Here is a 26,430-nt window from a genome sequence, read left to right as displayed (position 1 = left end):
AAGGTTCGTTAAGGTGTCACTGGGACACTGCTTCTTTTATTTTCTCTTCTTTTATTTTCTCTCCTCCTACACACGTTTACATTCAGCTGATGAGCCAACAGTGTTACACACTACAAGAAGGAAGGAGAAAGAGAGAGCAGAAAACATCAAAACCAGATTAAAGAGAGAGAGAGACCACATCAAGAAAAATGGAAGTGATCTGTTGTAGCTCTGTCAAAGCCTGGGTCTGTACTTTGTCAATGGTAGGTTACAGGGGGACTCTTTGGGGAGATTCACCTATTGCTCACCTCTTGGCCACAGCACAGTAGACTATATGATCACAGCTCATTCACTGTCAAGCCACTATCACCTCTGTCTGATCACAGCCATGTTACATTGTTTCTGAAAAGAACAGACATGGAAACAACCACACGTTCACAGCCCAGTAAGCTGTACCACATCAGAAATTCATACAGATGGGCCCAAAACAGCACAGAAGATACCAGAAAGCAACCAGTAACCAAAATATCCAAACACTCTTAGATAACTTTCTGGATACCACATTCACTCACAGTAAAGAAGGCATCAATCTAGCAGTAAAGAACATTAACAATACATTCAGGAAAACCGCAAAAAAAGCACAATTAAAATGAATAAAAAACAACTGGTTTGATGCAGATTGTAAAATTATAAAGAAAAAAAATATGTAACACTGTCAAACCAAAAGCACAGAGACCCAATTAATGGTGAATTACTTCTTCATTACTGTGAGACTCAGAACCAAAAAATCACAGTACAACAGCAAGCATGTCACGCCCTGGTCTTAGTATTTTGTGTTTTCTTTATTATTTTGGTCAGGCCACGGTGTGACATGGGTTAATTATGTGGTGTGTTTTGTCTTTGTTTTTTTTGTAGGTATTGGGATTGTGGGGTTATCTAGAAAAGTCCATGGTTGCCTGAAGTGGTTCTCAATCAGAGGCAGGTGTTATCGTTGTCTCAGATTGGGAACCATATTTAGGCAGCCATATTCTTTGAGTGTTTCGTGGGTGATTGTTCCTGTCTCTGTGTTTGTTTGCTCCAGATTAGGCTGTTTAGGTTTTCAAATTACGTTTATTGTTTTGTATCATTCATGTTTATCTTTTTATTAAACATGTATCGAAATAACCACGCTGCATTTTGGTCCACCTCTCCTTCGACGGAAGAAAACCTTAACAGAATCACCCACCACAACAGGACCAAGTGGCGTGGTGACAGGCAGCGGCAGCAGTAGCAGCGAAATCCGGATTTCTGGACATGGGAGGAGATATTGGACGGAAAAGGACCCTTGGCACAGCCTGGAGAATATCGCCGCCCCAAAGAAGAGCTGGAGGTGGCGAAAGTGTAGAGGCGCTGGTATGAGGAGGCAGCACAACGACGTGGATGGAAGCCCAAGAGTCAGCCCCAAAAATGCATTGGGGGGTGGCTCACAGGGAGTATGGCGACGCCAGGCAGGAGACGTGCGCCAACTTCCTGTGCTTACCGGGGGGCTAGAGAGACCGGGCAGGCACCGTGTTATGCTGTGGAGCGCACGGTGTCCCCAGTGCGGGTGCATAGCCCGGTGCGGTACATACCAGCTCCGCGTATCGGCCGGGCTAGAGTGGGCATCGAGCCAGGTAAGGTTGGGCAGGCTCGGTGCTCAAGAGCTCCAGTGCGCCTGCACGGTCCGGTCTATCCAGTACCACCTCCACGCACCAGCCCTCCGGTGGCAGCTCCCCGCACCAGGCTTCCTGTGCGTGTCCTCGGCCCAGTACCACCAGTGCCAGCACCACGCATCAGGCCTACAGTGCGCACCGCCTGTTCAGCGCTGCCGGAGTCTCCCGCATGTTTAGCGCTGCCAGAGCCTTCCTCCTCTACTGCGCTGCCGGAGTCTCCCGCCTGTTCAGCGCTGCCAGAGCTGCCAATATGCAAGGAGCAGCCAGAGCTGCCAGTCTGCAAGGAGCAGCCAGAGCTTCCAGTCTGCAAGGAGCAGCCAGAGCTGCCAGTCTGCAAGGAGCTGCCAGTCTGCAAGGAGCTGCCAGTCTGCATGGAGCTGCCAGAGCTGCCAGTCTGCATGAAGCTGCCAGAGCTGCCAGTCTCCTAAGCTTCCACTCAGTCCTGAGCTTCCCCTCAGTCCCGAGCTTCCCCTCAGTCCCGAGCTACCCCTCAGTCCAGAGCTACCCCTCAGTCCTGAGCTACCTCAGTCCCGAGCTGCCCCTCAGTCCAGTGGGTTCCTTGGTGAGGGTTACTAGGCCAAGGTCGGCGGCGAGGGTTGCACCAGGTTGTAAGCGCTCCTGAGATCTTGTTTGGGGAAGAAGCGCGCCCCGTGCATTGACTCAATCGCTATGGTGATGAGCGGTAGCGGGTAACTATACCTCACAGTGATCTGATTCAGACCCCGATAGTCAATACACGGGTGCAGACCCCCATCCTTCTTCTTCACAAAAAAGAAACCTGAGGAGGCGGGTGAAGTGGAGGACCGGAGACATATGTTTCCATAGCCGCCGTCTCCGCCTGTGAGAGGGGATACACGTGACTCCTGGGAAGTGCAGCGTCTACCAGGAGATTTATCGCACAATCTCCCCGTTGATGGGGTGGTAATTGAGTCGCCTTCTTTTTTGAGAAGGCAAGAGCCAAATCGACATATTCAGGGGGAATGCGCACGGTGGAGACCTGGTCTGGACTTTCCACCTTAGTAGCACCAACAGAAACCCCTAAACACCTTCCCGAGCACTCTAGGGACCACCCCGTGAGACCACCCCTCAGTTGCCAAGAAACAGTGGTGTCATGACAAGCTAACCAGGGTAGGCCTAGCACCACAGGAAACACAGGATAGTCAATGAGGAAGAGACTGATTCTCTCCCTGCGTCACCATACCCAGAGGAGCGGTGGCCACCCTTATCAACCCTGACTCTAATGGTCGACTGTCTAAGGCGTGAACGGGGAATGGCATAGCCACGGCAACAATGGGGATCCCTAAACTAAGGGCGAACGATCTGCCTATAAAATTCCTAGCCGTGCCTGAATCAACGAGCCTCTTATGCTGGGAATGTGGGAAAACTCAGGAAAAGTAACATACAAAAACATGTGTGCAACAGAGGGCTCTGGGTGAGAATGGTGCCGGGATGACGCCAGAGTGCCCTGCCTGCTGCCTCGATCCCCAGAGGAACCCACCGGGCACCGACCAGCAGTGTGACCTCTGCGGCCACAGATGGTGCACTAGCCAGAACCTCCTCCATTCTCCCTACGCACGATACTTCCCAGCTCCATGGGCACCGGAGCTGCGGTGCTGGGGGATGGAGCCGACCGAACCCGATCTGGACGTCCGCGGGTAGCCAGCAGGTTATCCAGCCGAATGGACAGGTCCACCAGCTGGTCGAAGGTGAAGGTGGTGTCTCTGCAGGCCAACTCCCGACGGACGTCTTCGCGCAAACTGCAGTGATAGTGGTTGATCAGGGCCCTATCGTTCCATCCCGCACCGGAGGCCAGGGTCCGAAAATCCATGGCGAACTCCTGGGCGCTCCTCGTCCCTCAAATGAGAGGTCCAGCACCGCATCTCCTTCTGGTCCAGCGCCGCATCTCCTTCTCCCCACACCTCGTTGGCCAACTCCAAGGCTTTCCCAGAGAGGCACGAGACGAGGGCGGACAACTTCTCACGACCTGAAGGAGCCTGGTGGACGGTTGCCAGGTAGAGGTCAAGCTGCAACAGGAAGCCCTGGCAGCGTGCAGCCGTCCCATCATACTCCCGGGGAAGGGCGAGACGAATCTCACTGGGACCGGGTAAGGGGGGAAGTAGTGGAGACCCCAGTTGTGCTTGCGGAGGTGCTGGAGGAACGCCGCTCTCTCTCCCAGCGGTCCATAGTTTGGACAGAGTGGTCCATGGCGGCGCCGAGATAGTGGAGCATCGCTGCGTGCTCCCGGACGCGCTCCTCTACCCCTATTCCAGGGGCACCTGCTCCTGCTGACTCCATATGTTGCGGTGTGGGATTCTGTAGCTGGGTGCGTTATTGACGGCAGAGAAGTCAGGTGCAGGAGAGCAGAACTGGGTAATAACCAGAGATTTATTAAGCAAAACCAACAGCATCCAGAACAACAAGATAAATAGACACAAAAAATAACCCGTTGTGCGCAAGCACTACAATAAACAATCCCATACAAAGACATGGGGGGAACAGAGGGTTACATACACAACAAGTAAATGAGGGAATTGAAACCAGGTGTGGAAAGACAAAACAAATGGAAAATGAAATGTGGATAGACAGTGGCTAGAAGACCGGCGATGCAGAGCGCCGCCCGAACAAGGAGAGGACCCTACTTCGGCGGAAGTCGTGACACTGTCACCCACAGCACATGGCCTACAGCAAAGCCTGGACCTGCAAGAGCAGTATTGCCAGACCTGGGCCCTGGCAGTAGAACCCAAAAATACTAAAATTATGATTTTCCAGAGAAGATCCAGATCTCAAGGAATTTGACAAAAGTTCTTAATTGGTAAAAAATATATAGAGTACTGTACACTAAAATTACTCAAAAATGTTTAAAAAATAAAATAAGCTCAATTGGACACCTTGATGATGCGGTGAATGTATTGAGAGAGAAAGCATGCAGAGCATTCTACGCCATTCAAAATTCAAACTGAAATACTTATTAAAATTGGCTAAAATTAATTGAATGTGTCATTCAATCAATTGCACTTTATGGCAGTGAGGTGTGTTCACTGGCAAAACAAGATTTCACCAAATGGGACAAACACCCCATTGAAACCCTGCATGAAGAGTTCTGTAAGATTCTCCTACTGTACATGTCCAGAGGAAAACTACAAACAATGCATGCAGGGCAGAATTAGGCCAATATCCACTAATATTAACAACTAAAAAAAGAGCAATTAAGTTTTGGAAACATCTAAAATACAGTGACCCCCTCTCATATCATTGCAGAGCCCTGCAATGCCAAGAGCTGAGCAAAGAAGAGTCCCCTTTCCAGCTGGTGCTGGAGCTGAGTTCACAAACCTGTTCTGCTAACACACTGAAGCCTCAGGACCAGAACATCCAATCAATATGAGTAAACCAAATTACAACACAGTCAAAACAAAACTACATTGCTTATTGGGAAACACAAGCACAAAGCAAAATGCAGTGCTATCTGGCCCTAAATCGACAGTACACCGTAGCTAACTATTTGACCATGGTTACTGATCAAAACTTTAGGAAAACCTTGACAAAGTACAGGCTCAGTGAGCACAGCCTTGCCATTGAGAAGGGTAGACACAGGAAAACCTGCCTCCCTGTAGAGGAAAGGCTGTGCGACCACTGCACAACAACACCTGGCATAGAGCTGCATTTCCTGTAAAAAATATAAAACAATTAGTGTCATTTCAAACCCAAATTTGAAATCCTTATTCGAGAGAATATACCCTGCACAGATTTGCCCTGCTCTGCTCTGCCCTGTTTGGCCCTGCTCTGCCCTCTTCTGCCCTGCCATGCTCTACCCTGTTCTGCCCTCTTCTGCCCTGCCATGCTCTACCCTGTTCTGCCCTGCTCTGCCCTGTTCTGCCCTGACATACTCTGCCCTATTCTGGCCTGTTCTGCTCTTCCGTGCTCTGCTCTGTTCTGCTCTGCACTAAATTGTTATTAGAGCGACTGCAGACCAAGACTTTGAGACAGATCCAGAAAATCTGTGTGTAAATGCTCATTTTAGTGTGTGTGTGTGTGTTGTGTGTTCAAAGAGGAGAGGAAAACAGCAAAGGAGAAGGGCCACATCTAGAGCGGGGGGATAGATAAATGTATAAATAGTAAGAAAGAGAGCGATAGATCAGGGTAAGGAGATGACAGATCCCAAATGGCAGCCAGGGATACGCTTGACTTCATCTCATCTGCTGGGGAATGATGCTCAGATGACACAAAATGTTGCCCAGAGGACCCATTACTGGAGGTCTCACAGGAGGCTGGGTTGGAAGGAATTGGGCAGGAAGACTTTTGTCATTTGAGAAGTATATTTGATTTTCTTCTTCTGTGGAGAAAAGTAATAAGATATGAGGTGCAATGTGTTAAAAGGGTAAAGAGGCTCTCTTTCCAACATCGGGTTGAGACATGAGAACACACAATGTATTTTTAACTCTATTCTGTGGTAGTGATGGATGTTACTGTGACATGACCCCTGTTTAACCCTTTTACAGGAGAAACCACCTGGTGCACAGACACCACACCATCCAGTCACACACACGCACACACACAGTCTCACACACACAGGTCTTCCGCTGCATCAGCACTTAATAAAAGCAGAAGTTGTCATACTGTTTTTGATTTTCAGAATACATTTTGTTAAGGGACAAATCCGGTTTCGTACTAATCTTCACCAGGTGCTAGTGGAATCAGAGCTCTGCTTCTCAAGATTTAAGTGAGGTTTTACTCTTGCTTCAATTTGCAATTATTGTCCTTCTCATTTTCGCAGCTGGCTATTTTATAAAGCAATCCTGCGTAAGTGCCCTAACACACACACAGACACACACACGCATACATACACAGACACACACACAATCGAAGATGAAATGTAACACTCCTCTGTGATGATGCAAACTTATACTGATGTGGCAGTCATTTGAAAGAAGGAAAATGATGTGTTTGTGTTTTTAAACGTATTAAATAAGATGTAGTATGTCTAAGGATCCCGTGTTTCTGTGCTTCTTTTCTCCAGCCTCCACCATCGCCGAGAACGGACGAAGAACATGCCTGAAACTCAAAGTCTTTGTCCGACCATCAAGTAAGTCTCTCCAGCTGCAACAGAAACACGGAACCTGTTTAACACTGATGTTGTGTTTCCACTACTCTCAGTGACGCAGGGCAGTGGGTAGCCAAGCAGTTAGAGCATTGGGCCAGTAACCGAAAGGTCTCTGGTTTGAATCCCCCAATTAGGTGAATAATCTGTTGATGTGCCGTCAAGCAAGGCACTTAACCCTAATTGCTCTGCATTAGAGTGTCTGCTAAAATGCTGAATTCCTTCTGAATGATTCTTGCTCTCTGTTGAACATGTCAGTTTCATATCTCATGACAGCTCCTATATTGTTTCTATCCAAAGACAAGTGAAGGAATGAACGATTTGAAAGAAGTGAATTGCACATGTCTTGTGAATGTTGTCATGAGCTTGGGGCTTGGGACCTTTGTTTTAAGGGGTTGGGGGAGTTTATTATCTCTAATCATCCCTATCATCTCTATTTCTATCTCTAGACAGCTGTGTGAAAACTATAGGTGTACATGACCGTGTTTTTGACGTAAACGACAAAGTAGACAATTCATTAGAACCCCGAGGTTAGTATGGCTTTCTGCATTATTTTATGACCATATTTTTTAACAAATGCCCTCTTGACCTGTGTGTGTCCCATTGGGACACACACATCCCTCCCCCCTCTCTCTTTCTCTATGTTTCTCCACTGATTGACCCATCTGTCCTCTCCCAGCATGGTTGACTGTCATGTTAGAACGCTTTTTCTGCATCTGCCGTGTTGTTGTGTTGTGTTGCTAGTTGTGTTTTGCCGGTGATGTGGTCTATGTTTGCATGTGTCATACGCAGTGCTTGACTCGGGCAGGAGCTCACCAGAGCTGAGTACCGGCACCTCAAATGTTCTACTGCTTGAGCTTCTGTACTGCCACCCAAAATGAGTACCGGTACCTATTTTAGTCTAAGTCAAGCCCTGGTCATGCGTCATACATGGCAGTACCTGGTTAAATCATCATGTCTAATGTCAGAATATAACATAGGCTATTTATGTCAGAACAAAAATAATGTTTTTGCCTGCTCTACTATAGGTCCTAGATTCAATGTACTCCTCCAATTGACTTTAATATACGTATATTTCTCTATTCATACCACATATAATGTAGGCTGTGTTTCATACCACATGTACTGTAGGCTGTTTCATAACATAGGTTGTGTTACACATAGGTTCACTCTGAAAAACGTTATATTTTACATTAGCATATGTCAATAGAGCCCATTAATGCTGAAGTCTAATGAAATTCAAACCATTGCTTCTAGTGTCTTTTCATTTTGTCTTAATTTCAATTGACTCTTTTCTACCCCATATTCTACCCTTCCTCCTACCCTTATTCTTCCCTTTATTGTACCCTTATTTTACCATTTATTGTACCCTTATTCTACCATTTGATCTACCCTTATGCTACCCTGCATCCTACCCTTTATGCTACCCATATTCTACACTATCCTACCCTTTATTCTACCCTTCTTCCTACCCGTATTCTTCCCTTTATTCTACCCTTATTCCACCCTTTATTCTACCCTTATTCTACCCCTATTCTACAATTTATTCTACCCTTTGTTATACCCTTCAACCTACCCAAATTCTGCCCTTTATTCTGCCGTTATTCTGTCCTTATTCTACCATTTGATCTACCCTTATGCTACCCTTTATTATACAATTTATGCTACCCATATTCTGCACTCTATCCTACCCTTTATTCCACCATTATTCTACCATTTATTCTACACTTTATTCTACCCATTAATCCACCCTTATTCTACCATTATTCTACCCATTATCCTACCCTTTATTTGACCCTTTAATTCTACTCTTATTCTAACCTTATTCTGCACTTTATTCTAACCTTTATTCTACACTTTAGTCTGCCCTTTAATCCACCCGTATTCTACCCTTATTCTACCCTTTATTCTACCCTTTATTCTACCCTTTATTCTACCCTTTAATCTACTCGTATTCAACCATTTATTCTACATGTTATTCCACCATTTCCTCCCTTATTCTACCCTTTATTCTACCCTTTATTCCACCCTTTTCAGAACATAGGCTATATTATTGTAGCATGCTCATGTTTCTAACCTGATGTCAACTAGCTGCATCATCTCTTTCATGCTTACATGACTGTCTAATTCCTGCTCTGTTTTACCAAGGAGACCAAACACACATGCACTGACTCTGAATAACACATTAGTAATTTCAAACAGAGTTTTAGGAATAATATTTGTCATCGCATTAGCAATTACAGTTTTCTCGCAGTTGGAGAACATTACATTTTCCATATTTATTCATGGAAGCCGTTCACCATACCCTGATGATCAGGATTTATCACTAGCTGTCACCTCATCTGACACACACACACACACACACACACACACACTCTCTCGCTCTCTCTCTCATACACACATACACACTCTCTCTCTCTCGCTCTCTTTCTCACACTCACATACACACGCGTTCTCTCTCTCTCTCTCCCTCTCTCTCACACACACACACACATACATACACACACATACACACGCACACACTTTCTCTCTTTCTCTCTTTCTTTTTCTCTCTCACACAAACACACACCTCCTTGGCAGTTCAAGCTTGGGGGGTTGCATTTTAATTTATTAAGGTCAGAGCCCTAGACTATCTCCACCTTCCTGTCTGCCCATCTGTCTTCCTGTCTGTCTGCCTGCCTGCCTGCCATCCCAAACCTTTGCATCTTTACCTTCTGTCTAACTCTCTTCCTCTATCTCTCTCAGCCCCACCCCATCCTCATTATCACTCTTTTTTTATCTGTGTCTGCGTATTTCCCACCTCTGTGTGTGTGAGTGAGTGAGTGAGTGAGTGAGTGAGTGAGTGAGTGAGTGAGTGTGTGTATGGCCTAGCTTGCTCCCTCTGTGTGCTGTTAAACAGGCCCATAGCTGCTCATTGATAACACTGTCTGCCAGTCAACCTGGGGAGCTCCTAACCATGCCACTGAGCTCTACACTCCTACGAAAAAGGTTCTATCTAGAACAAAAAAATAGTTATTCAGGTGTCCCCATAGGAGAACCCTCTGAAGAACACCTTTTGGTTCGAGGTAGAACTGTTTTTGTTCCAGGTAGAACCTTTTTGGATTCCATGTTGAACCTTTTCCACAAAGGGTTCTACCTGGAATCCAAAATAGCTATTCAACGAACCAAAAAGTGTTCTCCTATGAGGACACCTGCATAACCATTTTGGAACCATTTATTCTAATCATGTAGAGGATGGGACTCACCAAGCAGAGGGGACCTGTGGGCTGCCTCACTGGTTGGTTGGCTGGTTGGCCGGCTGGTATGCTGCCTGGCTGGCTGGTTGGCTGATATGTAACAGAAGGAGTAGCAGTAACTTGTTATTTCATAATTTTATTGGGGATATGGGGATATAGCAATATCGGCATTCCAAATAAAATACGACAAAACATGTCACCAATGATCACAATTTTTTCATTGTGTATGTGTTGATAATCTCGTTTTATGATTGATAGAAATATTCATTTTCTAAATTTTCTCTCCCTCCTCTAGATGATACAAGTCATGAGTCTGCCGAACCGTCCAGGAGTGACGCCACAAGCGCAGCCTCACACTTGCGGATAGCCAGTCCACTGCTGGCTGCACTACTAATCTGCTTAGCAACACTCTTCACCTTATAGCGCCTCCCCCTGTCCTGGAGGGGAATTACACCCTGCGCGGCCTGAATCTACCCAATGATGAGGCTGGGGCTAGGGTGGGAGAATGGGTGGGGGGGGGGGTATTGACAGTGGGCTTCTTAAGGAACACTATTTTTTCCAGATATTTAAGTGGTCTTTCTCCGTCAGTAAGTTTGAAAAAGTTGATGTTGGATGTGGAAGAAACTGTTTCCCCCTTAAAACTGTCAACTAAGATGCCAAATCCCTATTTTTTGACACTTAGTGATTCTTGTTTTCCCTTCTGACATCCCTTTACGTCATGCCGATTCATTGCACCACTCACATACACACATATACAGGTACACACACCTAAACACACTTTTACACGGACAGTTTTTCAGTAGCTCTTTGGTAGGTTGTAAAGCAGCAATACACAGCAGGTCATGGTTGTTTTAGCTCTTATCTAGAAAAATAGAACAGAGATGAGTAGTACTCACAACTCTCTCCTAGTCTTTAGACTCATCTCTTTCAGCATCAGGTGGATACAGATACAGTAGCTGGGTCTTTGTTAGGTGTTACAGATAGTGGAACACCACGTAGGTATCAGTTGAGATACAGTGTAGAACATGTTTAGTAGGAGAGAAGAGGGCATGAGTGAGCTGAGTTGGTTGAAGTATTAAGTCCCCTGGCCTCTTTGATTAAGGTATGCTGTCATGTACCCTCTTTGTGTGTAGAGAGAATGGTTGGAGACTTTTGGCATGACACAAAGAAAAGACAAATAAAAACATTTAGTCTGTTGGGTGGATGGAAGTTCAAATATTTGGAAGATGACTCAATTTATGAGGGGCAGACAGGCAGGTAACTTTGGGCTTTATTCACTGACTCAATTCATCTATAATTGCTCTTTGGTGTCAGACAATGCTTTGTGAGTGATAACAATCTGTACCCTCACTGATGGCACTTTTGATTCAGTTTGTTATAAAACCTTTTCACTGAGTTTTACCTGACATACTCGGCCTTCTCTTGCTGATATTTTAAATGTCATCTATGATTATGGCAAAGACGTTTATCTATCAAAGTGGGGGAAGATTTGTGTTGTTCAAAGGTTATGTCAACAGTTTAGAGAAGAAAGCTCCTCTACCTCTGTAAAAGCTCACAACATTTGAAGAGGCTGCCTCTCTCACCATGTTACAAAACAGCCCTTTTTGAATATGAAATAATACCACTTCCCTACAAGGCAAATAGAGAGTTTTTCCTACAAATGCTTATCATTAGTTCACTTAGACGTACTGTAGAGCTTGGCATATGGAATCGTCCCTCAGCATAGCTTTCTACCATACCCAGTAAGGAGGCACCACCATCTAGGAAACAGTGTTGCTTTACTGCATTTCTTTACCACTCATGTATAACCACAACTTCAACTATAACCTCGGATTCAAATGCTGTAGCTACAGTCCATTATAGCAGGCTGCCTGTTCCCCATTCATTTTACTACCGCATAATTCAATCTCATCATAATCAACTCACAATGAGTATGTTAATAGAGAAAATCTCCTTTAACATCGAGGCGGATCGCAGAGTAGTTTAGTTTGGCCATGTTTTGTATTGGCCCCCATTTATACATTGTACTGCTGTATAATGACATTCAACTTCCTTAGACTCACAAAGGATCAGATGGTAGATTAACATAGCTGGAGCGATTTGTAAATGTAAATGCTGTTATTCTGTTCTTTCTTTCCCGGAGTAGGATGGACAGATACATGAATTAGGTGTGTTGATACAGGTCTGCTTTCACACACACACAGAGAGAGACAGAGAGACAGAGAGACAAAGAGACAGACAGACAGACAGACAGACAGACAGACAGACAGACAGACAGACAGACAGACAGACAGACAGACAGACAGACAGACAGACACAGACAGACAGACAGACAGACAGACAGACAGACAGACAGACAGACAGACAGACAGACAGACAGACGGTTGAGAGGTTGCGTGCCTAGTTACCGGTCCTACTGTGACTCTTTAATGAGGTTCAAAATGACAGGCATGCAGACCTCATGTTTTGGAGTTCGGGGAGTTATTTCAGCTGTTAAAAATAGATGGTGGAAGGCCTGGGGGTTTTAAAGCGTCAGTGACCTTGCAGCTATAGAGGGCTGGAGAGTGAAGGAGATAGGGGAGAGAGAAAGAAAGAGTGAAAGAGATTGAAAGAAAGAAGTGTAGGAGGAAGGAAGTTGCATATATGACTGGAGTGCCTAACAAAAAATACCCAATGCAACCTTTTTAAAAACACTAGCTATAAATGGAATACACACCTACTTGTAGGAATACAATTCTACCCAAAGGCATCTTTTTTGTTTTGTTTTGATATATTTTTTGTTGTTGCTTTTTCGCAGCTGCCTTCTACAGTATATTCTTCTCCTGAAGGGTTGTGTGTGCTTTCGGCCATATTTGTTTTCGTACTATGGTAACAATGCTATTACTGTAGAATAGCAGCTCAGCTTTCGGGGTTAACAAGAGAGGACGCCATATAAAGGGGTACTAATTTTCACCAGAACACCATAGGGGATGGGTGCCATGTTCAATCCAAGATGGCCGCCTGTCATCGACTTAACGTTATAGCCAACACTTTTTTGCGGAAGTCCAGCTTCAATTCTATTTTATTATAATTACCCGTACTACTCTATCATTATTGCTACTATTATTACCATGGTTTATTCTGTACACACGTTAACTTGGGAAATGAGGATCAACTTGTTAGCTGGATACCGTGTATCCTGAGGTAGTCAACCATATAACATGTAGTGTTAGATTAGTTACTGTTTTTGTACCTTTCTGGTGGACAAAGGAAAAATGAGACACTTCATTGTTAAAAACGGTATTATTGTTATTATTGTTAGGATGACGATGATGATGATGATATTTAAAAACTTGATGTAAATAGTGTTTGATATTAAAGTATTCATTTGATTCGTATGTCTTTTCTAAAAACAAACAAATAATGAACACAGTAGAATCTCTGGATATTTGGGAGTGTACACGCAAATAACAGTGCATTGTGAACTGTCATTTTCAATGCCTACTGATGCTTTGAGAAACCTGTACACACATGTGCTTACCTGTGTACTTGTGCTTGTGTGTACTTGACTTCACCTTTGCATCTACGCGTGCCTGTGTACATCAGGCTGGACTGAAAGCCAATGGGGGCCTCGCCTGTTACATAACTATGTTTCCAACCAACCAATCCACAGCCACCGTCACCACTTCATCACAAGGATCCATACAGAACAGACAGAGAGAATAGAATAGACGTGGACAAGATTAACTATGTTTGTGCTTTTTCGCCTTCAATGTTTGATAGCATGTTGGCCAACCCCGAGTTTTGCCATGGATGGACTGTTGGTTGGCTTTTTATTGGAAGGATCTTGCCGTTTCATGCGCATGGACTTGATAACGAAACATAAAATGTGTTTTTCTTGTTCTTTTTTTTTCCTTTTGAACTTTGTTGAACGTTGGATTCTGTCTTTTTCTTCCCCACTGTCATGTTGTATGCTTTGCATCCCATTGAAATGAAGTCATCCAGCTGTGAGGCTGTGTGGCTACAGAAACAGATGACATGTACATAACACCAGCGCTTGTTAAGGAATTACAGAGGGGGTGGAGTTATAGATAGGGGCTGGGGTTACATAGGAGGGTGGGGTTATAGATAGGGGCTGGGGTTACGTAGGAGGGTGGGGTTATAGATAGGGGCTGGGGTTACATAGGAGGGTGGGGTTACATAGGAGGGTGGGGTTATAGATAGGGGCTGGGGTTACATAGGAGGGTGGGGTTACATAGGAGGGTGGGGTTATAGATAGGGGGTGGGGTTACATAGGAGGGTGGGGTTACATAGGAGGGTGGGGTTATAGATAGGGGCTGGGGTTACATAGGAGGGTGGAGTTATATATAGGGGCTGGGGTTACATAGGAGGGTGGGGTTATAGATAGGGGCTGGGGTTACATAGGAGGGTGGGGTTACATAGGAGGGTGGGGTTATAGATAGGGGGTGGGGTTACATAGGAGGGTGGGGTTACATAGGAGGGTGGGGTTCCAGAGGGGGGTGAGGTTACATAGGGGGTAGGGTTCCAGAGGGGGGCGATTTTAGCGTTTGAGATAATTGTTTTTTTATCCTAACTTTGAGGATGAATCCTCTGGTAACCTTATTATGTATTCCTACCACGTAGCTGCAGACAGTCCATTCTGACTATTCATGCCCTCTTTAATGTGAGTGTGTTTATGTATATATGTGTGTGTGTGTGTGTGTGTGTGTGTGTGTGTGTGTGTGTGTGTGTGTGTGTGTGTGTGTGTGTGTGTGTGTGTGTGTGTGTGTGTGTAAGAGAGAGAGAGATTGAGCCTCCAAAATTGTGTCAGAGGGAGAGGTTGTGTGTGCTAACTCATTTGTCTTCATGCTTGTGTAAACAAGCATGTGTGAGAATAAGTGTGTGTTATCAAATGCGTTTTACGCAAAAATGTGCATGAGCGAGTACTCTAGTGTGTGTGTGTGTGTGTGAGTTCGTGTCTCATTTACTATTGCCGCACTGAATGGGACGCGGCAACTTTCTTTGGCAACAAAGCAGTTTTCCCATGCCTTAGTCCTGAAACCTCTGCCATGCCAGAACAATCTGGGTTCAATACACCCCGTCACCCTCCCCCGCTGTGGAATGGGTGCTGGCGGCACAAAGGCTACCCTCCCTGTTTTGGAATTTGAACCCCCAGCCTCCTCACCATAGCCTAGTCGCCAGACCACATAGTATGTTAGCTTAGCTAAGTCACTACTTGGTTGGGGTAGAAGTTATCCATTGGCACAGATCTAGGATCAGCTTACCCTCACCCTATCTAAACCTAAACCGTTAGGGGGGAAACGCTAAAACACTGGCTTGACTGATCTTAGATCAGACAGCATGGCAAACTTCCGCCTGCTCCTGTCACCAGCTCCCCACGCATCGCCATGTCTTGAGAACCACTCATTTATGTGTGCACCCAATCCCATTCTGCATACTCCTCTTGTGCTATTAACCACCCCCACCCCCTGCTCTCCCCCTCTCCTCTGGTCCTATTTGGGGGGCAGAAGTATTGACCGACCTGCTTTTTTCCAGTATATAAACAATAACGAGAAACTGACAAAATTATCAGAGGTCTGTATTTGTATATACATGTCTGAGCAATTATGAATACTATTAATAAAATGGAAATACATTGCTTTGATGTTTTGTTTTGATGTCCTTGTTTTTCATAGTTTTTTTGATACACGGGATGTGCATATATCCAGAACTCATTATGATAGGAGCATGTTAGAGATTGTCTTGTAGATGGAAGCATACCATTAACTCAGCATGACAGAGATGTATTGTAAATGGAATTGCAACTGATTGGGGATTGAGTCAAGCTTTACCTGGTAAGGATCTCCTCATCAACACATTTAGAATCATCATATTTCTCTGCCAATTAAAGTTGATTATCACTCATCCTCCCTCCTTCCCTCTGCTCCAAGTTTAAATGGGGTGGCAGGTAGTTTAGTGGTTAGAGCGTTGGAATAGTAACCAAAAGGTTGCAAGATTGAATCCCTGACCTGACGAGGTAAAAAGGTAAAGGTAAAAATCTGTCGTTCTGCCTCTGAACAAGGCAGTTAACCCACTGTTTCTAGGCCAACATTGAAAATAAGAATTCTTAACTGACTTGCCTAGTTAAATAAAGGAAAAATAAATAAACAAGTAAAACCCTTTTGGACAGAAAAATGCACGCATGGGCAAAGACAGGCAGACAGACACACTAAACTTGGCAGAGCCCTCTCCCCCATTCACACACACACACACAAACAGAGAGAGAGATATACTGTAGACATACAGACCTAAACCTTTCAGAGCCCTCCCCCTATTCACACACACAGAGAGATATACTGTAGACATACAGACCTAAACCTTTCAGAGCCCTCTCCCCCGATTCACGCACACACTCACTTAGAATCCTCGCCATCACACAGAGTACATGGTAACTAACTGTCTGATCATAAGGCTAACAGTAATTCTCTCTATCTCTCAGCAAAATTAATAAACTAACCACCCCTGTTTTGGAACTAGACTGTGCAAAGTTCTGTGTTGAAGACAAATGCCAGTCAGCCAGTGCCAGATTCAGACCTAAAGACCTAAGACCTGCTTTCATTTCAGTCGGGTACTAATGAGCACTCCTAATAACCTTCTGCTGGACCCCATCAGGACTCCATCAGGACCCCATCAGCGCTGGTTAGATTTACCCTCCATTATCTCTGGCAATTATACTCACGTCCAGATCATTCCAGGCTCCAGGGGAAAATACCCCCGAAAAGCCAATTGGAAATTAAGAACCCAACAATACTTTTCTGCTGTCCCTCTTGGCAAAAACTGGTTGCATCTAAGTTGTTTCCACATCATTTCAACAACAAAAAAGAAGAATATCTGGTGACTTTGAATCAATGTGGAAAACGGATTGGATTTGAAAAAAGTAATCAACATAAGGGAATGTCGTATTTTTTTCATCTAACGTTTAGCCTAAATCCAGTGACATGGTGAAATGTTTTGTTGATTTCAAGTTGATTTCACATTAGTTGACACCTCAACCAAATGTAAATCAACAGGTTGAACTGTGGCCTACTATAAAAAGCACAAAGTAAACCTTTCTGCAACTGGACAATGTGCACACACTGGTGGAATCGATTTGATTTTAGATTTATTAGGATCCCTGTTAGCCGACACCAATGGCGACAGCTAGTCTTACTGGGGTTTGACACATAACGAAAAGGCATTACAGACAAAAGACGCTACTATTTATATACATTTAAAAACATTACACACAACAGTCAGTATGTACAAAACTTTGTTTCCATGTTATTTCAATGAAATTACTTTGAGCCAAAGTGGAATAGACGTTGAATTGATGTCTGTGCCCAGTGGCTGGACTCTAGATGGAATGGTTCAGAGTAGTATTCTATATTTGTGCATATATGTGCATCGCGTCATTGCTCTTTGTGTCGCTCTGCTGTGTGTGCATCTTGCAAGTTGTCAGAACAATTGCGAGGGGCTGAAGCTCATTGGCTAGAACTCTAATGCTAGGGGGTGGCCCATGTGGGGGATATGTAGGGACAAAGTAGGCCTATGTAAGGGACAACGTGAAGGAGTTGCCTTGGCAAAGGACAAGTCATGTTTGCTGTGTAAGGGAAAACAGTCAATCATCATTATAACAACAAGCAAACAAATGTAAACATAGGAAACTCCTATCAATTACCTTAGACCACCCTGTGTAGCCTATCAATAACAGCCACCCAGACAGTTATTGGCTAAGGGGTGGGACAAAACTCATAACTCAACTCATAACTCACACACACATCATCACATATCAAAGGGACAATACACATAGGAACACAAACTATTAAATGAAATCACACTCAAATCTAACACAACTGATTAACACACAAGATTAAAAGGGTGAAATGTTAAAAAGATATGTTTGAGACTACATTGTTGCAGCCTATGTTAGAATAAAAGTCTGAGTTACAAGAAACTGTATTTTGAGTTTACAACAATAGGGTAGTGTCTGCGCCATTTCTCAAACAAGTCAGGCTATTTATTTAAGAGGGCTTGTAGGATAATTTTCTGTTTAACTATCCTCTCACATCACACATTGAGAGGATGTCTATGCATTGTAATTGCTAAAGTTCAAATTTGTCCTCTGTCCAACCAAGACACCCGCAGCATAATAAATTACCACGTTTTTTTTAAAACACTGCTGTTTGTCCTATGATCGTTGTTGGTTAAAACTTGCTATTCTATAGATTCAAAGCCTTAAAAAAAACTGAATCACATTTACATAAGTATTCAGACCCTTTACTCAGTACTTTGTTGATATACCGTTGGCACCAATTACAGCCTTGACTCTTCTTGGGTATGACGCTACAAGCTTGCACCTGTATTTGGGGAGTTTCTCCCATTATTCTCTGCATATCCTGTCAATCTATGTCAGGTTGGATGGGGAGAGTCACTGCACAGCTATTTTCAGGTCTCCAGAGATGTTGGATCGGGTTCAAGTCTGGGCTCTGGCTGGGCCTCTCAAGGACATTCAGAGACTTGTCCCGAAGCCACTCGTGCGTTAACTTGGCTGTGTGCTTAGTGTTGTTGTTCTGTTGGAAGGTGAACCTTTGCCCCAGTCTGAGGTCCTGAGTGCTCTGGAGCTGGTTTTCATTAAGGATCTATATGAACTTTTTTTTAAACTTTTATTTAACTTGTTAAGTCAGTTAAGAACAAATTCTTATTTTCAATGACGGCCTAGGAACAGTGGGTTAACTGCCTGTTCAGGGGCAGAACGACAGATTTGTACCTTGTCAGCTTGGGGGTTTGAACTTGCAACCTTCCGGTTACTAGTCCTAACCACCTGCCGCCCCAACTTTGCTCCGTTCATCTTTTCCTAGATCCTGACTAGTCTCCCAGTTCCTGCTGCTGAAAAACATCTCCACAGCATGATGCTGCCACCACCATGCTTCACCGTAGGAATGGTGCCAGGTTTCCACAAAACGCAATGCTTGGCATTCAGGACATCTTGGTTTCAGGCCAGCTATCTTGGTTTTATCAGACCAGATAATCTTGTTTCTCATGGTCTGAGAGTCCTTTAGGTGCCTTTTGGCAAACTTCAAGCGGACTGTCATGTGCTTTTTATTGAGGAGTGGCTTCCGTCTGGCCACTTTGCCTGATCGGTGGAGTTCTGCAGAGATGGTTGTCCTTCTGGAAGATTCTTCCATCTCCACAGAGGAACTCTGGAGCTCTGTCAGAGTGACCATCAGGTTCTTGGTCACCTCCCTGAACAAGGCCCTTCTCAAGGTTGCTCAGTTTGACCGGGCTGCCAGCTCTAGGAAGAGTCTTGGGGGTTCCAAACTTCTTCCATTTAAGAATGATGGAGGCCACTGTGTTCTTGGGGACTGCTGCAGACATGTTTTGGTACCCTTCCCAAATCTCTGTCTAGACACAATCTTGTCTCGGAGCTCTACGGACAATTCTTTTGACCTCATGGCTTAGTTTTTGCTCTGACATGCACTGTCAACTGTGGAACCTTATATTGACAGGTGTGCACCTTTCCAAATCATGTTCAATCAATTGAATTTACCACATGAGTACTCCAATCAAGTTTTAGATTAATCTCCTAGGATGATCAAAGGAAACATAATGCACAATGAGCTCAATTTCGAGTCTCGTAGCAAAGTGTCTGAATATTTACGTAAATAATGTATATATTTTTATTCTTAATTTATTTAAAAAATTTAAACCTGTTTTTGCGTTGTCATTATGGGTTATTGTGTGTAGATTGATAATGGATTTTTATTTTATTTAATCAATTTTAGAATAATGCTGTAATGTAACAAAATGTGGAAACTACTTATCAAATGATATAATAAAGTATAGGAATTTGTTTCTTTTTTGGAGGGACACACATTTAACCCTTTCTTTTAGGTACTAAACTACTTCCTTAAACACTGAGTATACAAAACATTATGAATGCCTGCTGTTTTTCAATGACATAGACTGACCAGGTGAATCCAGGTGAAAGCTATGATCCCTTACTGATCCACTTTGTTGATCGACTTCAGATCAAATCAAATATAATTGTATTTGTCACATGCGCCAAATTCAACAGATGTAGACCTTACAGTGAAATGCTTACTTACAAGCCCTTAACAAACAATGCAGTTTAAAAAAAAAAAAAAAAAAAAACGTAAGACATAAAAGTAACAAATAATTAAAGAGCAGCAGTAAAATAAAATTAGCGAGGCTATATACAGAGGGTACCGGTACAGAGTCAATGTGCGGGCCACTGGTTAGTCAAGGTAATTGAGGTAATATGTACATGTAGGTAGAGTTATGAAAGTGTCTATGCATTAGATAATAACAGAGAGTAGCAGCAGCGTAGAAGGGGGGGGGGGGGGAGCAATGCAAATAGTCTGGGTATCCATTTGATTAGATGTTAAGGAGTCTTATGGCTTGGGGGTAAAGTCTGTTTAGGAGCCTCTTGCACCTAGACTTGGCGCTCTGGTACTGCTTGCCATGCGGTAGCAGAGAGAACAGTCTATGACTAGGGTGGCTGGAGTCTTTGACCATGTTTAAGGCCTTCATCTGACACCGCCTAGTATAGAGGTTACTTATATTTCTTATTCTTTCTTTTTTTTTTGCTATTTTGTTTAAAACTACATTGTTGGTTAAAACCTCTTAAAGCTAGGGGGCAGAATTTTCACTTTTTGATAAATAGCGTGCCCAATTTCAACTTCCTGCTACTCATGCCAAGAGTATAGGATATGCATATTATTCATAGATTTCGATAGAAAACACTCTGAAGTATCTAAAACTGTTTGAATCATGTCTGTGAGTATAACAGAATTTATGTAGCAGGCAAAAACCCAAGGACTAACTGTTCAGATTTTTTTCCCCCCATCTCTCTTCCCTATATTGTCTTTGCCATTGAAAATGTAATGGAAATATACTTTCAGTTCCTACATCTTTTCCAAATACAATTTCAATTGGAATTGAGAGCAAAAGCACTTGCCCTACATCTCGCATTTAAAGACTGTATACATGGAACTGGATCTTCACCCGTTCCCACCATGGTGTCAATGGAGACTTGACTGGGAATAGTCCAATATTATTTTGGTGAGAGGTGGCCTCACTGCATGTTAACCAGTGCGAAAAGACAGACTCTGCACCTATATTGTTTCAATGACATGAGCTGCTGCTGCCCTAAATGGACTCGCTATTCTATGAGGAGTGCAACGTCGGCTGGGTTTTTGAATATGGGGGTGGCAGAACGTGCATCTTGGAGTGCGGCTGCGCTCTCCACAGGCTCCTGACAAGCCAACACCGCTATCACCAGTTCCTGAATGGTCAGCCTCAGAGCAGAGCTGTGTGGCCCGTGCTGAATGGTCAACCTCAGAGCAGGGCTGTGGGGCCGGTGCTGAATGGCCAGCGTCAGAGCAGGGCTGTGGGCCCGGTGCTGAATGCTCAGCCTCAGAACAGAGCTGTGGGGCCGGTGCTGAATGGCCAGCGTCAGAGCAGGGCTGTGGGCCCGGTGCTGAATGCTCAGCCTGAGAGCAGAGCTGTGGGCCCGGTGCTGATTGGTCAGCCTCAGAGCAGAGCTGTCTGGCCGGTGCTGAATGGTCAGTCTCAAAGCAGAGCTCAGGGCTGGTGCTCCAATGTCTTGACACTGTTTTCTAGCATTTTACATTGCTGCTTCAAAAGCGTCACCACTCGCTCTAAGAAGGCAACATTTTCAACATTTTGCTCATGTTTCTTTTCCCAATAAATATTTTTGGAACGCATCTCGTCTGAAAAGAGTTCCAAAATTCCTCGAGAATTTGTTTTTCCCCACCTTCTTTTTATGCATGCCAATTGTTCGCCAGTAATCACCTATTTCATGACTTGTCAAATTAATATTAAGACCATTCTGATCTTTCTTGATCAGGTTTTGAGCCAGATCATGAGTATGAGATTCCCTTGACTTAAAAAGGTCTGTAGCCTGCACCTTATCCATTGCGTAGGCTACGTGTTCATTATTTATCAAGGAATTAATCTGGAATAAATATTAAAACGTCCTAAAAATACCGGACCAGACTTTCAAAGTTGTCAATAATACTACATATTATCCGTAAAATACATCAAGTCTGAGATCGCCATAGTCATCAAGAAATAGTCAGGAGAAGCAAATGTCAAAGCAAGTAATATTTAATAACTTTGTAAAATGAATTGATTCACGGGGCATAAAGCTTAATATTGGCAATATTGACTTTAACAAAGCATACTTCTGGACATGTAGAACCTAAAGTTAACTTACAAGACAAAGCATGAACTAAGACATAGATAAAAGGTCTAGAAGCTTAGGAAATAAGAATTGATCATACAACCTTCCTCCATGGACTGGATACAGGATAAGAGAGAGGACAACAGAACTTCATTTCATTCCATCTGACATTTTTGTTTTCAAAATCAAATGTTGAACAGTCCACAGACGAAACCAAATGTAGTAAAACTAAGATATATATTCAAACCAGCTAACGTCCTCTAGGAAGAGGATCACATCTGTGTGTGGTGACCTGAGGGGGTGGGCTGGGCACAACGGAGATAAGAACGCATTCCAGAGAGAACAATTGCGTACAGTGTCATCAGAGTTCACTCTGAACAACTGCAGGTTCCACAGGGATCATACTGTATGTACATATTCAGTAGTGTCATGACGTTGGCCTCTTTGGGTATAGCAAGCCTATTCCCCTCTCCCTGCCTGCCCCATGCCTCCTTCAACTAGGCTGCTGTGGTCAGAGGTCATAAATTCCTGAGAAGACCTCATGGACACACAGTTATAGAGAGTAGTTTTTCATGGAGAACAAAGGAAATCCTTCCACCTCACAGAACTTGAGATACAAACAAATTTCATGTTCCGGAGAAAGTATAAAAGATCGGTGAAGAATCCAGCTACGAACTGGTCCGTTTGTCACAACTTGGGAAGCTCATGGGAGACGGTGTGGCCACATTACCATAATGCTGTTTATATAATAGCCCCAGATATAAGGTTTACATCTAATTGTTGTATAAGATGAATTAGTGAGTATGATACTGTTTACACAATTTTACAATGTGATTTTGGACTGGTTAGTGAAGAAAAACTCAAAAAGGGAATTGGATTTGAACTAAATCAGAGGACCGCCCATGAGCCCAGTTAGGGTCAGACATCCTGGGACAGCCCTTTTCTACCATTCCGAATAGAATCCAACTTTGAGAAATTATCACCTGTCGCATTCTGACCTTAGTTCCTTTTTTATGTCTTTGTGTTAGGTTGGTCAGGGCGTGAGTTGGGGTGGGTAGTCTATGTCCTTTTTCTATGTGGTTAAATTTCTATGTGTTTGGCCTAGTATGGTTCTCAATCAGAGGCAGGTGTCGTTCGTTGTCTCTGATTGAGAATCATACTTAGGTAGCCTGTTTTCCCCATGTTGGTTGTGGGTGTTTAATTTCTGTTTATTGTCTGTTCACCTGGCAGAACTGTTTTGTTTTCTCTTCGTTGTTATTTTGTGTGGTGATAAGTTTTTCTATTCAAATATGATGAACACTTACCACGCTGCATATTGGTCCGATCCTTCTTACTTTTCCTCAGACAAACAGGAGATTTGTTACAGAAACACCCACCAAAAAAGGACCAAGCACCGTGGTAACCTGGAGCAGAGGGTTCTGGACTCCTGGACTTGGGAGGTGATTTTGGACGGGACCCTCGGCACAGGCTGGGGAATATCGCCACCCCAAGGAAGAACTGGAGGCAGCGAAAGCTGAGCGGCGGCGATATGAGGAGGTAGCACGGCAGCGCGACAGGCACGAGAGGCAGCCCCTCCCAAAAATTGGGGCGGAGGCACATGGGGAGTGTGGCAGAGTCAGGTTGGAGACCTGAGCCCACTCCTCGTGCTTACCGAAAGCAGCGTTGTACTGGTCAGGCACCGTGTTATGCAGTGGAACGCACTGTGTCGCCAGTATGTGCTCATAGCCCAGAGCGCTGTAGGCCAGCCCCCCGCAAGTGCCATGCGAGAGTGGGGATCCAGCCAGGGCGTGTTGTGCCGGCTCAGCGTGTCTGGTCTCCGGTACACCGTTTCTGCCCAGGGTATCCTGCGCCGGCTCTGCGTGGTGTGTCTCCGGGGCGCTGGGTGGGTGCCGGGCGAATGTGGGCATTGAACCTAAGGGAGAGGCGCGAGTAGTATGCACCAGAACTCCAGTGCTCACCCACAGCTCGTTTCAACCTGTGCCTGCATTCTGGATGGTTCAGGCTAAAGTGGTCATCCAGCCTGGAGGAGTGGTGCCAAGGCTGCGCACCAGAGCTCCAGTGCTCCCCCACAGCCCGGTCCATCCAGGTGCCTCCTTCACGCACCAGGCCTCCTGTAGGTCTCCCCAGCCTGGTGGGTCCTGTGGCAGCCCCACGCACCAGGCTGTCTCCCCGTCTCCTCCATCCAGGTTCTCTCTCCAGGCCAGAGCCGCCCGTCAGTCCTGAGTTGCCAGAGCCGCCCGTCAGTCCTGAGTTGCCAGAGCCGCCCTTCAGTCAGGAGCTGCCGGAGCCGCCCATTACACCGGTGCTGCCAGATCCGCCCATCTGTTCTGAGCTGCCAGAGCCGCCCGTCTGTCCTGAGCTGCCAGAGCCGCCTGTCAGTCCTGAGCTGCCAGAGCCACCCGTCAGTCAGGAGCTGCCGGATCCGCCCGTCAGTCAAGAGCTGCCGGAGCCGACCGTCAGTCAGTAGCTACCGGAGCCGCCCGTTACTCAGGCGCTGCCGGAGTCGCCCTTCGCTACGGCGCTGCCGGAGTCGCCCTTCACTACAGCGCTGCCACAGTCTCCCATCTATTCGGGGCCCGCTGCAAGGGTCCCCAGTCGTTGGTCGGCGGCGAGGGTCGCCACTCCAAAGGCTCCTCTTAAGCGTGCAAAGACTATGGTGGAGTGGGGTCCATGTCCAGCACCAGAGCCACCACCGTGGACAGACTCCCACCCAGACCCTCCCCTATAGGTTCAGGTTTGGCGGCCAGAGTCCGCACCTTTGGGGAGGGGTACTCTCACGTTCTGACCTTAGTTCCTTTTTTTATGTCTTTGTGTTAGGTTGGTCAGGGCGTGAGTTGGGGTGGGTAGTCTATGTCCTTTTTCTATGTGGTTATATTTCTATGTGTTTGGCCTAGTATGGTTCTCAATCAGAGGTAGATGTCGTTCTTTGTCTCTGATTGAGAATCATACTTAGGTAGCCTGTTTTCCCCATGTTGGTTGTGGGTGTTTAACTTCTTATGGCTGAAATCCCGTTAATGGGAGAGATTTGACAACAGCTAGTCAAAGTGTAGGGTGCCATTTTCAAAACATCAAAAATCTCATAATTAACATTCCTCAAACATACATGTATCTCATTCCATTTTAAAGATATCCCACCACAGTGTCCGATTTCAAACATGCTTTACAGCAAAAGCCCCACAAACGATTATGTTAGGTCACCAAATAGCCACAGAAAAACACAGCCATTTTTTTCCAGCCAAAGAGAGGAGTTTCAAAAAGCAGAAATAGAGATAAAATTAATGACTAAACCTTTGATGATCTTCATCAGATGACACTAGTAGGACTTCATGTTACACAATACATGTATGTTTTGTTTGATAAAGTTCATATTTATCAAAATATGAGTTTACATTGGCGCGTTACATTCACTAGTTCCAAAAACATCCAGTGATTTTGCATAGCCACATCATTCAACAGAAGTACTCATCATAAATGTAGATGATAATACAAGTTATACACATGGAATTATAGATATACCTCTCTATAATGCAACCACTGTGTCTGATTTCAAAAAGACTTTACGGAATAAGCCAGCCATGCAATAATCTGAGACGGCGCTCAGAAAAATTTGTCACAATAGCCGCCATGTTGACGTCAACATAAACAAGAAATTACATGATAAATATTCTCATACCTTTGATGATCTACATCAGAAAGCACTCCAGGAATCCCATGTCCATAATAAATGCTTGTTTTGTTCGAAAATGTCCGTTATTTATGTCCAAATACCTTCTTTTGTTAGCGCGTTTGGTATACATATCCAAACGCTCATTCTGGTCAGCGTTATATCGGACAAAAACTTTAAAAAGTTATATTACCCGTCAAAGAAACATTTCAAACTAAGTACATAATCAATCATTAGGATAGTTTTAACATATAGCTTCAATAAAGTTCCAACCGGAGTACTCCTTCATGTCTTCGTGAGCAAATGAACACAAGTGACTACCATGAGGAATAAGCATGATCAGAAAATGGCTGACTGCCAGACTCCTGACTGATTCTGCTATCATTCACTCCCACAACACCATAGAAGTCTCATTATAATTTATATTGATGGTTGACATCTAGTGGAACCCCTAGGCAGTGCAACATCATTAATATCTCAAGGGGATTTCATTGGGGACTTTGGTAAGCTCAGATTTCTCA

General features: G+C 44.5%; 1 protein-coding gene across 3 annotated transcripts in view; it reads left to right on the top strand.

Annotated features, from left to right (window-relative positions):
- Positions 1-15,645, top strand: part of LOC110536342 (ephrin-A5-like) — a 197,516-nt gene extending 181,871 nt beyond the window's left edge. For 2 of the 3 annotated variants that reach the window (XM_090191097.1, XM_021622083.3), the window contains 3 exons: positions 6,685-6,750; positions 7,215-7,295; positions 10,297-15,645. In XM_090191097.1, coding sequence (XP_090047223.1) covers positions 6,685-6,750; positions 7,215-7,295; positions 10,297-10,424 — 275 coding nt within the window. In that variant the 3' untranslated portion in view covers positions 10,425-15,645. The remainder of the gene's footprint in view (positions 1-6,684; positions 6,751-7,214; positions 7,296-10,296) is intronic. The other variant, XM_021622084.3, reaches the window with a different exon arrangement.
- Positions 15,646-26,430: the final 10,785 nt, after the last annotated feature.

Source organism: Oncorhynchus mykiss, chromosome 11 (genome assembly GCF_057628025.1).
Source record: "Oncorhynchus mykiss isolate SJ-2025 chromosome 11, ASM5762802v1, whole genome shotgun sequence".
In the NCBI taxonomy this organism is placed as follows: domain Eukaryota; kingdom Metazoa; phylum Chordata; class Actinopteri; order Salmoniformes; family Salmonidae; genus Oncorhynchus; species Oncorhynchus mykiss.
This window is presented reverse-complemented; position numbering and strand designations above follow the sequence as displayed.